Source organism: Sesamum indicum, linkage group LG6, assembly GCF_000512975.1.
Source record: "Sesamum indicum cultivar Zhongzhi No. 13 linkage group LG6, S_indicum_v1.0, whole genome shotgun sequence".
Classification (NCBI taxonomy): Eukaryota; Viridiplantae; Streptophyta; class Magnoliopsida; order Lamiales; family Pedaliaceae; genus Sesamum; species Sesamum indicum.
In genome coordinates, this window is record NC_026150.1 from 5,952,015 (window position 1) to 5,967,254 (window position 15,240).

At 33.8% G+C, this 15,240-nt stretch overlaps 1 protein-coding gene across 3 annotated transcripts in view; it reads left to right on the forward strand.

Annotated features, from left to right (window-relative positions):
* LOC105163866 overlaps positions 1 to 11,431 on the forward strand; it is a 20,236-nt gene extending 8,805 nt beyond the window's left edge. Inside the window, exons 9-12 of one of the 3 annotated variants that reach the window (XM_011082365.2) lie at positions 826 to 913; positions 995 to 1,030; positions 1,109 to 1,209; positions 11,193 to 11,431. In XM_011082365.2, the coding sequence (XP_011080667.1) occupies positions 826 to 913; positions 995 to 1,030; positions 1,109 to 1,192 (208 nt within the window). In that variant the 3' untranslated portion in view covers positions 1,193 to 1,209; positions 11,193 to 11,431. Of the gene's footprint in view, positions 1 to 825; positions 914 to 994; positions 1,031 to 1,108; positions 1,210 to 8,464; positions 8,628 to 8,744; positions 9,086 to 11,192 lie in introns of those variants that run through there. The other 2 variants (XM_011082366.2, XM_011082367.2) reach the window with 2 other exon arrangements.

Below are 15,240 nucleotides of genomic sequence, written 5' to 3' on the forward strand. Positions count from 1 at the left end.
CAACCATTCTTCTGCTTCCCCTTCTTTCTCCCCTTCCTCCCTGGACTTATGTTCACTCTTCTGCCCATTCTATAATCTCTTTCTGCAGATTTCCCACCCTGTGCCGGGGAAAAAAGGAAAAGAACCAAGAGAAAAGATAGGAGACTAAAGAACAACGAGAGGAACAGAAATGAAAACAGAGAAAGGTTTTTAATAATTTTTATATTATTTCTAGAAAGCATCTCTACTTTTAATGTTTTAATATGACAGAACTAGAAAAATTGCTTATGAGTAATTTTTGTTGATGAATGCGACAATGACAGTATACAATATATATGGGAGGGCCGAAAAAAGCTCTAATGGCTAATCTTTTGTCTAAAACGTCTAATCTTCTCCATCCGATGTCCATATTTTGGAAAACCGATTGGTTATATACATCCGATCTTACATACCTAATTAGGACATTGTACCTTTCTTAGTTCAAATCTTATAAAGGGTATTTTAATCAGCATAGTATAAGCATAGTTGGTTTAGGGGCCAAAATGAAAAATTCACTATAGCCTTTTGTGATCATCATTTCGTCAGAACCTATATGGCAGCTGAAGTTTGGTGAACACAGTAAATCTAGAGAGGTTTATAGGATGATGAAAAATGAGGGAAGCGTCTTTGATTTAGCTTTTTCTGAAGAATCTGAACAAAAGGTAAGTGTAGTTAAGCCTTGACATTAAATCAATTTGTAATACTGCAATGTTGATGTCACAAGTTTGGAACTAATGTGGTCATAGTGTATCATAAAATCTCATTCAAAAATACGTTGGACCAATCTAGTGCATCTTGAATGTGCAGGTCCCAAACGAAGTACCAAATTGTTTTAACGAAAACAGATGTGGTCTTTCCAATTGACGTGGCGCGCCGGGCAACACAAATCGAAGAGGTAAGTACAGAAATGTGCATCTGTATCGAAATCTTTATGCGTTCTGTTTTCTTGACTGTGACTGCATCGTTGATCTTATAGGAACTCAAAGCAAAGAAGTCTGCAGTTCAACCCTTGGTATGATGGACATTAATAACTGATTTGTTTTCATGCCACAATGAGAATCAATTACAGTAAGTGTCTCTCAAACTGCAGATGATGGTAAGCTCGAAAACAGGGGCTGGCATCAGAAGTTTAAGGACAGTTCTTGCTAATGTTGCTCGAATGATCAGGCGCTAAAAGACACTTCTTGAAAGGTATTCATGCGTTCTTGATTAGTTACAAGTTAGTTTTACTTCAAATTTCCATTGTTAATTTAGTTTCTCAATTCTACTAGTAGTTGAAGAACCTTTATCCATAAATGTCATACATAGTTTTTCTTAACCCGACAGCATACTTGTGGACCTGAATATAATAATTTGTGTTTGTTTTCCTTTTTCATGTTTAATTGTTCATTTGTTTATTTGCCCTTGCAAATCTTAACGACTGGTATAGTGACATCAATGACTATGATGTTATCACTTAAGATATTGCAGTAGTTGCAGTAATGCATCCCCATACTAACATGTGCAGTTGATGTTCATTAAAGATATCAACTTGTAAACAATTTGTGTTATTGTATTGTAAGCACGTCCTGGAGATGGAGGATACATATCATATCTGTTCTCATGAGGACATTATATGAATCATCTCTATTTAGTCATCTATGTAAGACCGTTTCCCTGAAGTATGGTGGTCTAATTTTTCGATATCTCTTAACGGTGATTTGATGAGCCCCTCCAGGATTTTCTTTCTTTGTTCTATTGTAGTTGGTGGCATGGGTGTTTACTCTCATGTAGGGCTGTCAATTGAGCTAAGTAAGCCGTAAAGTCTGTTTGTTCGGCTCTCCTACATTTCAGTAATTCCTAAACTCATTCTGGAACACATAGTTCGTATGAATTAGGATTAGAAACACCTAGGAGCCCGTTTGGTTGTGTTTTCATTTTATTTCAATTTCCAACATTTGGAAATGGGTAGAAATGCTTTATTGGTTTTTATGCGAAAATTGAGAATATGTTTGGATTAGTTGTTTCCAAATGTAACTATATAGGTATATGTATTTTTGATGTGACATAAATTAGTTATGAGGGTTGACCAAATTGATTGAACATTTGTGATGTAAAAGTAAAAAATCAATAAAATAGTGTTTTATATTAAGGTGTAATATTAAATATATATTTTCATAAGAATACATCAATTAATTTTCACCTTTATTGGTCATCTTAAAAGTTTAATACTATAAAATAAAAACATGAACAATCAGTTTAATAACTATAACATAATCGACCAATTGCAATAAAAAAAAAATTGTATGTACATATATTTAGAATTATAGGCTTAAAGGCAATTTTCGTCCCCTAACTTCAGGCCATTCTCGTTTTAGTCCCCTAAGTTCCTAGGGTTTCAATTTGGTCCCGTAAAACTGAAAAATTCTCAATTTTGGTCCAAAGTTCGCCAGAAAAATGAGGGGCTCGCCGGAAAAGTCACATGCCAAGCATGTGACTTTTTAAATTGGGGTCTGGATTATGATTGGCTGGAAAAAAAGATATGGCGTAGACGTGGCTCCCAGTTGGAAATTAAAAAACAAACATGACTGACGTGGATATTTAATCCACGTCAGCTGTTTGCGTTGCTGCTGTTCCTGTTGCATGACCGGGTGAGTCAACTCAGCCGAGTTGCCTGAGTTGACCGTGTTAGCTTCCAAGGAGGCCGATTCCGTCGAGGCTCTGGTGGCCACTTCTGATCGGAGAGGAAGGTCCGCTATTGTAGGACTATCAGAGAGGAAGGTCCTCTGTGTAGTCCGCCTTCGCCGACGGTCGCGAACTGCTGGATTAAATCCATGTCATCAGCTGACGTTTAATCCACGTCAGTCATGTTTTTTTTTTTAATTTCCAACTGGGTGCCACTTCTGCGCCACATCATTTTTTTCATCCAATCACAATTCAACCCCCAATTTAAAAAGTCACATGCTTGGCATGTGACTTTTTCCGGTGAAATTTGGACCAAAATTGAGAATTTTTAAGTTTTACGGGACCAAATTGAAACCCTAGTAACTTAAGGGATTAAAACGAGAATGACCTGAAGTTAGGAGACGAAAATTGCCTTGAAGCCGAATTCTAATAGTGGCTAGGAAAAGAATACACATATCAAACACTATACATCAAATCAAATGTCAAATAAAACCATTTCAAACACTATCCATCAAATCAAATGTTAAATAAAACTTGCTTGTGGAAGGAAGCAATGCATTTTCCAACAATTTTGCAGCAAAGTAGTGGCTTGTAGTGATGTATTTTGCAGCAATATTACTAGCATATCCCTATTATTAATAGTAATTCCCATGCAACCTTCCAATTCACTTTGCCTATAAATCACATGTCCATAGACCACCTCACTTTACCTCCTTCTTCTTCAATATATTCCATTTATTAAAATATATTTTAATACCTAATGATTTAAATTAATCAAATATAGAATTTAATAAATTTGTTTAAATTAATAATAATTTAAAATATATTAAAATGTCAAATAACATGGGAATATTTGTAGACATGGCAAAAAGTAAAGCCCACTCGTATAATACACATATCTCAAACACTCTCCGTTAGTTTTTGAATGTATTTTATAAAATATATGACATTTTCCGCTTATAAAATTAGCATAAACAAATTTCATAGGCATAGGCCAAAATCACATATTGCTCATATTGATACAATTCTTTTACACTTAATACGTATTGAAAATAAATAAGAATACAGATAGTATTTCCGTAATAAAACTATTACCTAATATATATGTATAGATATACACATATATATTGTGAATGCCAAATAAAAATGTGGAGAATATACTTTATTCAATACTTTATGTAAATAAATTAGGCCTAAATTAAATAAATAATTTAATACAACCAAGACATCAACAATATAATTCTATTTGTATTTTCAATTTCAATTAAAATGTATTTTTTTTAATTTTATATAAATTTTGGCATAAAAGTAAAAAATCAATAAAATAGTGTTTTATACGTAAAAGTAAAAAATCAATAAACTAGTATTTTATATTAAAGTGTAATATTAAATATATATTTTCATAAGAATACATCAATTAATTTTCACCTTAATTGGTCATCTTAAAAGTTTAATACTATAAAATAAAAACATGAACAAACACTTTAATACTATAACATAATCGACCAATTGCAATCAAAAAGAAATTGTATGTACATATATATAATTCTAATAGTGGCTAGGAAAAGAATACACATATCAAACACTATACATCAAATCAAATGTCAAATAAAACTTGCTTGTGGAAGGAAGTAATGAATTATCCAACAATTTTGCAGCAAAGTAGTGGCTTCTAATGATGTATTTTGCAGCAATATTATTAGTATATGTCAATTATTTAGTGTAATTCCCATTCAACCTTCCAATTCACTTTGCCTATAAATCACATGTCCATGAACCACCTCACTTTACCTTCTTCCGTAAAATCTTTACCTCAACAATTTGCATACTTTTCTTCACTCTTCAACCACAAAATACTACTACACCATGGCTTCTATCGGTTAATACGCTTCAGTCCAATCTCTCATCTACTGCAGACGGCTCGGTATCTTTCGCCCAAATCACCACAACATGCAATCCATCCATTCCGCCATATTCGATGTGAATAAGGCGTTCCGCACGCGATTAACTTACGCGTGGGGCTATACTAGGGTTGACAAATTGCGAGAGCGTTTTTATACGTTCCAATGGGTGGAAAATCACCCCGGCGTTACATGGAATCACGACGAAAAGAGATTAAGGGCGGACGACGCTGTGTGGCAAGCCATTTGTCGGGTATGTTTCGTTATGTTTTGATTAACAATAAAAATTGAAATAATTATTGAATGCTAATGAATAGGAGAAGCGATTGGCTCGATGCTACGAGAATGCGTACGAGCCAAAGTGGGAAGAGCTGTGCAAGCTCTTCGATGAGGACGACAACCTCGGCAGCCCGGTAGCCGACGAGGAAAAAAAAGACGATGATGATCTTTTCCCGAATATTCCAAGTATGGCAGCCTCCCCCCACCATAACGAGCCTGCTCCCAACATAACGAGCCTGCTACTGTCATTTTTTATTCTATTTGTATGAATGCGTCGTCGAGCTCGAACGACGAAGATGACGCGGACTTAAACGTCCCAAAGGCGCCAAAAGACGATGGTGCAAGCTCGTCGAATGCCGCGCCGCCAGAGGAACCCCCTCCCAACGGAAAATGATTGTAATTTTCATTTTTTGTTAATTTGGAGGATAATTAAAATCATTTTGGCGGCGTGGTTATATTGAAAATAACAACTCAGAAGCATATCCAAATTAACAAAAATTGAACATTACAATCATTTTCCGTTGGTAGGGAGTTCTTCCAGTGGCACGGCATTCTTGGAGGATAATTACAATCATTTTGGCGGCGCGGTTATAGTGAAAATAACAACTCAGAAGCATATCCAAATTAACAAAAATTGAAAATTACAATCATTTTCCGTTGGTAGGGAGTTCCTCCTGCAGCGCGGCATTCGACGAGCTTGCACCATCATCTTTTCGCGCCTTTGGGACGTTTAAGTCCGCGTCATCTTCGTCGTTCGAGCTCGACGACGCATTCATACAAATAGAATAAAAAATGACAGTAGCAGGCTCGTTATGGTGGGGGGAGGCTGCCATACTTGGAATATTCGGGAAAAGATCATCATCGTCTTTTTTTTCCTCGTCGGCTACCGGGCTGCCGAGGTTGTCGTCCTCATCGAAGAGCTTGCACAGCTCTTCCCACTTTGGCTCGTACGCATTCTCGTAGCATCGAGCCAATCGCTTCTCCTATTCATTAGCATTCAACAATTATTTCAATTTTTATTGTTAATCAAGACATAACGAAACATACCCGGCAAATGGCTTGCCACACAGCGTCGTCCGCCCTTAATCTCCTTTCGTCATGATTCCATGTAACGCCGGGGTGATTTCCCACCTATTGGAATGTATAAAAATACTCTCGCATTTTCTCAAACCTTGTATAGCCCCACGCGTAAATTAATCGCGTGCGGAACGCCTTATTCACGTTGAATATGGCGGAATGGATGGCTTGTATTTTGTGGTGGTTTGGGCGTATCGAGCCGTCAGTAGATGAGAGATTGGACGAATAGATCCTTCATCTCCCTTGTCCATCGTTCACTATAGAAAACGATGGACTGAAACGTATAACCGGTAGAAGCCATGGTGTAATAGTATTTTGTGGTTGAAGGGTGAAGAAAAATATGCAAATTGTTGAGGTAAAGATTTTACGGAAGAAGAAGGCAAAGCGAGGTGGTGCATGGACATGTGATTTATAGGCAAAGTGAATTGGAAGGTTACATGGGAATTACACTAAATAATTGGGATATACTAGTAATATTGCTGCAAGATATATCATTAGAAGCCACTATTTTGCTGCAAAATTATTGGATAATTCATTGCCTCCTGATTAGTCATTCATGGTCTTACTCGTATTCTTACTCATGATTTTAGCTATGATTGGCATATTAGAAATAGATAAGCTTTCTGTTATAGCTAAAAATCACCTTTAATAGAGTAACATTTACAAAATTTTTAGTCAGAAAAATTATATATATTATTTTAAATACATTAAATATGATGAATATCAATATAAAATACTTAATGTGTTATGAAAATATAAGACTATACAATATAAATAATTTAAAAGTTTAATATTTTATTAAAAATATAATATAAAGTCAGCTACATATTTATATGTATTTTACCAAGTATCTATAAGTATTAAATATTATACAATAATATATATACTATATCATTATTTTTTCTATATTTTCCAGTATTTGCTATTTTTTTGTGTGTGTAAATAATAAGTATTTATTTGAAAGCTTAGTTTATGAAACATCCAGAAAATATATATTGTAAATTTATAATTAGTTTAACATTCGAAAATATTATTTCTTATGTAATGAGACTTTGTGCATTTCTTTTAAAATTTTTTAAGTGTCATTACTATTTACTAAGATATGAATGAGTGATTTGGAAAGTTTTGGTTCAACTCAAATTTATTAGTGGCGCGCAATAGCACATGCCATGGTGCAAGTCTAGTGCGAATTTTAGAAAATGGTGCTAGTCTTGCAAAAGGCTCCAGAAAGGCACGCCTTTGCATGTGGTGCCGAGGCCTGCGAAGGCGTGCCTAGACTGAAAAAAAACATGGAGAAGCCCAAGCTTTTTAAGGTTGGGCTTCACTCAATTCAAAGAAAAGTTGCCTTGTTGAAGCACAGTCTTTTACTTACATTGGGATAAAAAAAGAGAATTTCAAGAAATATACAAAGAAAAAGGGAAACCCTTCTCTACCTCTGCCATGTCGTCTCTCCTTCTCCAGCTTCTCTCTCTACAAATCACCGGTGATGGTGATAGATTTTTATGTTTGTTCGTTTTTGTAATGATTATGGAAGATTTGGCTTAATGGTCTTGCATTTTTCGGACTCTTTTTTTCCTATGATTAGTTGTTCTATATATTTTCTAGTGTTTATATTGAATTCTTTGTGCATTATCGGTATGAAAAGAATTGATGTTTGAATATATAATCTACTTTGTAATTATGCGCCATGCTTTAAAAGGGCGTGCGCCGTGCACCTTTAACAACTATGTTTCAATTGCTTCTTTTATTTATTTGATTTACCAACATAGGAATAATACACCAAAATCATTCATTTCCATTTTATTTTATTTTTAAGTTTATCCTATTCCCACAAAATTAATTCATACATACCAATAGCGCCTTTAAAGTATCACAATTAGATGTAAAAAAGATTATATTTATTTTCTACCTAATAAATTTGATCCCTATAATATTTAAACGAGTTTATCTTACAAGTTCTCGATTAAATAAGTGTTCATCACGTATGTTGTGAGCTTTTATTCAACCTATTTTTATTTTAATAAAGTGCTTTTACGTAAGTTCAGTACTCACAAGAAACTATGTGCCAAGTTTGAGTGAACTGGCTGAGTTTTAGTGTGGGATCATTGAATTGGATAGAGTCTGAAGTGGTGCTATAGTCTATGCAGCATTGTCTTTCATTTGAACATTGTGAACAGAGTCCAGAAATGTAGTTTTCCTATAGAACCGTTTATTTAGCTGGTTTGATTTGGGAAACACAAATAGAAGACATGTTGAGTGTTTCAACTAGGCTGGAATTCAGCTAGTCCTATATAAGATTCACTATCAAGCAATGTACTTTCTGGGAATTGGTATATGAGTGATTGGTTTGCTAGTACTAAAAGACAATGAAACTTCCAGCTATTGAATGTTAAAATACATAGTTTGTAATCCATTGTGAAATTATGTATCTTCGTCTCTTTTAGATTTGTATACGTGGTGTTGAAATTTTGTTCATTCATTTAATTTGATTTTATGGAATGATTTCAAGCGTGTTTAAATTACAGGCTAACTGGAGTTTCACGTTCGTTCTAGAATCCCTGTTATGATATCCTGGAAGATTTAACTTTGATTTAATAATTCAAAGTTGTATATTCAGCCCTGTGATTTGGACCCCTCAACATGTCTTAGTTCTGGATTTCATGCATTTGGTTGTCCGGATTAATCTGGCCATTCCTAGATTGAGTTGTCTGAAACAATACCACGAATTTCTAATTGAAAATTTTCATGTGAGCAAGGTGTTAGATGTTATTGTTCTTGTTTGATATTTGTTGTGTGCAACTCCAGATGACATCGGTGAGCTACAAATTGGGTTGGAACGCTTGTGGCAAAATGAAATGCTTTCTTCATTTTAAAATACAATGCACATTGTATATGCAGTTGGTGTAGTGTTATGGGTAGATTGGATGAAACTTGGTTTCAATCGTCAGTCTCCAGTAAGTCGAATTACCAATTAATTGATCGAATTTGCATCACTCTCTCCTTTGTATTTCTCCCACTTCTATTGTTGTAGAAGTATGGCACGTTGAATCATGTTTAAGATGCTGTAAGGAGTATTTTGAGGTCGGTACATAATACTTGATTCAGTGAACAATATGTTTAATTTAGGGATAATTACAATATCCTTTCTTGAGGTTTTATGTAATTACACGTAAATCTTCTATCATTTGAAAAATTACATCCAGTAGTCGTGAGATTTGCTTCCTTTTAATAAATAAGTCCTTTCATTAGTAAAAAATTCACTAAATTTGCCAATATTAATAAAATAACCAGATAAAAATGGATATTTACGTTCGATTGACCAAATATTGATTTATTGCAGGTGAAACAAATTTTTTCTAACTAAATTATCCTTATAATAGAGAAGATGTACTGACTCACATGTATTAATATATGAAGATGTATAAGGGTAATTTGGTCATAAATAGATTTATTTGACCTGCAATAAGTCAGTAATAAGTCAATCGAGCGTAAATATGTATTTTTACCTGATTTTTGTTAATATTAGCAAATTTGATGAATTTTTGATTAACGGAGAGACTTATTTATGAGACAGAAGCAAACCTCATAGATATGAGATGTAATGTTCCAGACTACAGAGAGTCTATGTATAAGCATCGTTCCTCAGGAGAGAACAATTTAACTATCCCATTAATTTACTAGCATGTATTTTGGCAGGGCTTCCGCAACATCTCACAGTAGCTAAGTTCTCTTAATTTAACTAATGACAGACGCCAACTACAAACTTAAAGTCTTCACCCAACCCACCACAATTAAGCACTTGTGTTGGGACACTCTTCTTCCTTTATTTTTCTTTTTTCATCTTTTTGGGTAATTACGTCTATAATCTGACTTATAGTTTATTTACATATATTATTCATACTATTTAAAAATTTACACATACATCTCTTAGAAGTGCTAACAACATTACAATAAATTATTCTTATTTTTCGACTGTCAGAGGTAGTTTCTATAAGTATACACAAAAATATGAGTAATTTGTTTAAGTAGATTAAAATTAGGCAGTGTAAATGGGATTATCCCAATCATATAATATAAAGATTTATACTCACATGATCAATTTCTGGTTGATCTTATAAGACATAACAAATAATTTTATCATATTTTCCACTGGAGAAAGGCAAAAGTGGTGAAATATTAACATATTTGTGTATGCATCCAAAAGCTAAAACGTGTAGGTTAAATTGAGTTATGAATGGAGTAGGTAGACAAATTTAGTTGAACTGCAACTGACAACTGCATGCACAATCTTATTTGTGTTCCCACTTATGGCACGAAAACATGTTGCTATTGGATCGAATTTTCTCAAAATTCAAACATTTAGAGAGAGTTAGGTATTGATTTACAATAATTCAAACACAAACACAAACACAGCTATTATTATTAGTGTATGAGAAATATGAGTTTGTGGTTTGTTGAGGAAAGTGTGAAGAAGAGGAGAATAATGGAGTCCCACTCACTCCATCATGCCTACTTTGCTGCTTTTGTAAGTCAAATATTTGTAAATTGTTTGTTGCATACACGTACCCTTTTCCACTTGTGCTTGTTTATTAATGTTTAATTGAGGAGTACCCCACATTCCAATATTTCAAAAGCTAGAAAAAAGAATGGATAAATTATGTTGACAACCACTAAAATTATGTTCAGTTATAGGGTATGTTATAGTGAGTTTTTTTTTTCAAGTTTATGTAACTATGAGTGTTTGTTGTTGTTTGAGAAATTATTAATATATATATGATTTTAATGATCGTCTAACTAGGGTCTGCACAGTTTGGTAAACTGACCAAAATGAACCAAATCAAAAAAATTCAATATGTACTGATTCGAAGATTTGGTTCTGTATTTGGTATTAATTCTGGGCCGATTTAATATTTATTACGATATTGGTATTCGGTGCTGGTATACCGTATCGAATACCAAAAGTTTTAATAATATGTGTATTAAATTTGTATATAAATATAATAGATTAATATGGGGATAATTACGCTCTCTTCCCATGAGTTCGGTGTACTTACACATAGGCTTCCTATTGTTCGAAAAATTACGTCTAGCACTCTTGAGTTCTCTTGCATTTAACAAATAAATTCATTCATTAGTCAAAATTTATCAAGTTAACCAAATAAATTTGATGGTACTCCTCTAAGGAAGATCAAAGCCATAAGCTACCTTTTCCAATGTAATGACTTCTCATTTTAAACTTCTTTTGTGAAACAGGGGGCACCAATCCAGGGGAAGAGGGATCAAGGAGGAAGATCACAGTTCTGCCGATAGGAGTGCGGCTCCTATAGTTCCCTGCTGGATCAGACGATAGTTATCTTTAAGGGACCACTCTCGAGAAGGACATTCGCTACCTAGGAAAAAAGGATGAAATCCAACTCCAAGCGTACATTGCATGTTTATGTGCATTAATTTTTATTCATGTGGGGATTGTTGGAAGATGGTGAATGATAAATTAATAAATAAATTTATTTCAATCAGATTAAATCGTGACAAGTGATTGGTTATGGGGTGTGATGGATAACAAACTTATTACATATGAATGATGGTGCCCAATCATCATCCCACGTGTCTAATAAATGATTTGTCTTTTGGTTGAAATGATATGTCCATTGATTGAAATTTTTTGGGTGAAATGATGCGTCCATTTGGGTAAAATAGTATGTCCATTGGATGAAATGATACGTCTATTTGGATGAAAAATTATAACATTTCAAAGGCTTCATTCTATTGGATATGTCCATTCAATGAAATCTTTCCAACTTTATAAATAGGTTTTCGTATTCACTTCATTTTCATCAACTGATTCAATTTAACTTGAAAAGCATTTTTAGAGTATTTCAAAGTATTAGAAATAAAAGCATGTTGTCTTTTATTAAAAGTGTTCTAAAATATTATTTGGTTCATCATTTTTCAAAGTTTGTAATGCTACTATGAAATTGTAAATTGTTGTATCTTAAGACAAGTTGTTGTTACTGGTTAGTACGAAAGCGAGGTAATAATTATCTTAAAGATAAAGAGTCTAACTCTTACCTCGCACAACTTTCACATATCCTTCATTTTTCACAGCAAACAATAATTTGAATTAAACCTATGAAATTGAGACCTTACATGATAAATTAAAATTAGACATACCGTATAATTTACGAGTAAATATAATTTATGATCCTATGATATTGTAAATCAACAATTTACTCTCTTGAAAAAAGTCCAAAAATTTATTCCTATTTTTTCAAAATGAATCAAATACACCCCTCACGTGATTTTGTGTAGTTCACATGTATTTTTTATATTTATATTTTTAATTATAAAATAATATTTATATGATTTGATTGAATTTAAAGTTCAAATTTAACTACAAGACCAATAACCTAGATTTCACTTAATCCAATCAATGGTCTAGAATTCAAAATTGTATATTTTTTCAATTTATACTTATGTTAATTTTAAATTAAGAAATACATGTAATATATATATTTAAAATTATATATATACACATATGCAAAGAGAGAGAGGGGGGAGAGTGAGAGAAAGACAGTGTGTAATTATAATAAAATATAATAAGATCAAAAAGAGTGAATTTGTAATAAAATATTATTTCGAATTCTAGTTATTGAATCAAAAATAGTCGATGATGAATAAAAAAATTAGTTATTTTTATTTCATTTTACTTTCTATATATGGAGAGAGATTAACACAATTATTTGTTTCTTGACGGACATTTTGCCTTCTTAGCTAATTGACTTGAAATTTAGCAAGATTAACTACAATTTACACCCGTAAAGTACGCAACCCTCATCAATTTTACCCCTAAACATTCACTTACTCCTATCTTTGAGATAATCCTTTATATTAGATAAAATTGAACAAAAATACCCTTAACTATGAATAATATGATATATTCACTTTAATGCCCTCTATAATAAAATATATCAATCAATTTGATTTAAAATTTTATGAAACTATGATATTTATAAGTTGATACTAGATTAGTATAAATTCATTAAGTACAAAATAATTATTTTAAAAAAATTGAATGTATAAATAGTTGTATTGATTTAGCAAAAGTTTACAAATTCAATTAAAATTTACTCATACGGATATTCATACTCATGGGTATTTTAGTGTATAAGCTCTACCCATCCCCAGAAAGAAGTATTTCAATACGTACGCATTATAAATTGAAGGCAAAATTGCAACATTGGTCCCGTAAGTATAGAGGGATGGCAAAATTGGGACAGTAACTACAAGACTGGCAATTTTAGTCCTGTAAGTATTGATTTTTTGGTAATTTTGGTCCTTCCAACCAAAATTGCCAAAAAACGCAGCGGAGATATTTGGGGCTTAGGGTTTCGACGTCGACATGCGCAATTTAAACACAGGAGTTTACGTGGCTAATGATGTGGATGAAGCTAAAATTAGAGAAAACCAACGATCAGTGCCTCCTCCGGCACCTCCTCCTCCACCCCCGCCGTCGAAGCCACCGCCACCGCCTCCAGCACCGATACCAGCACCAAAGTTTCAATTTTTGGTGGAAATATGTTCAAGGATTCACTGGAAGAAGAGTGGTACAACAAAAGAAATCGCGACAGGGATAGCTTCGTTGTACAAAGGTTAAAGGAAGAGAAAGAAGAGAGTGTAAAGTAGAGATATTTACAACCGTGCCACTCAGAATTCTTCTCCACCTTCAATAATCTATTTAAAAACAAGCAGCAAAAGCAAGCGATTCCAACAGTCGTCCACAGCTCCGCCGCCCCCGCCACCTCCACCGCCGCCTTCATCAATACTCAATTCTTTATTCAAAAATGAAAGCAAAAGCCAGCGCTTCAAAAACGTTACCACCACTCACCCCCTGCACCACCTCCTCCCCCAACAACTCCTCCCCGGCTCCGCCATCTCAACACCGGCAAGCCACCAAAACCCACAAATCGAGCCCACAGTACCACGAGAACGTGATCATTGCCCCACCATCGCCGCTGATCCCACTGCCCCCACCTCCCCCTTTTGCCCCCTTCAGAATGGCGGAACTCAAATTCATCGCCCAAGGAGATTTCGTGAGGATCCGCAGTGCACATAGCTCCAGGTGCAGTTCGCTTGAGCTGGAAGACATAGACTTCGTGTGAATGAAATCCGACATCGGAGACTCAGCCGAGCTCTCCATTTCTTGCCCAAGCCCAGATGAAAACGTGAAAGCCGACACTTCCATAGCCAGTCTCTTTCCCGCCTAAGCCACATCATTAGCCATGTCATTAGCCACGCAAGCTCCCAGGTGTTTAAGTTGCGCACGTGTACATCGAAACCCTAAGCCCCAAATCTCTCCGCCACGTTTTTGGGCAATTTTGGTCGGAAGGACCAAAATTGCTAAAAAGTCAATACTTACAGGACTAAAATTGCCAGTCCTGTAGTTATGGTCCCAATTTTGCCACCCCCTATACTTACGGGATCAATTTTGCAATTTTGTCTAAATTGAATCCAAAATAAAAATATTACATACGAGTCTGGCTATTAAGTATGAAAATGGGTCTGAATCTAGGTGTCGCCTAATAATTGATAAAAATAATATATTGGACCTAAAGTTACATTAAATGGGTCAAATAGAGTTACAATTTCGGAATAACATTTACTAATCAACTCGAAATTATCTCACTTCATATTTGAGGACCAAATCGAGAGGCTCGACAACCACTTAAATATTTTTATTATTAAAATGACATCTAGTACTTGTAATGCACAAATACAAATTTATAAATTTATTTTAATCCGAGACTATTAATATTGATCTTATCAATACTAGGCTAATCCTACAATAATTTATTAACATCGTAAGTTAATAAAATTTGAAATCAAATTAATTGACTTATTATAGCGGATATCAAAATGAATATACTCATATGATTAACAGTCGATGATATTTTTGTCCATTTTTATTTAATTTAAAGAATTAGGGTTAAATTCATTTTGACCCCTTGTGATATATAAAAATATCAACAATCTCCTTATGAAAATTTTAATATAAAAAATCACTCCCATATTACGAATAAATATCACACTGTCCCATGGTCAATTTGAACCTATTTTTTTTAGAAACAATGACTAAAATACCCCTTTTAATCAACTGATCAAACTAGGCCTATTAATATATAATTATTTAATTTATAATATATATAATTTAATACTATTAAAATATATTTATAATATATAATTATAATTTATAAAAAAATAAAATAATAATTATAAACCCCACCCCCACCCCCCACCCTTTCTT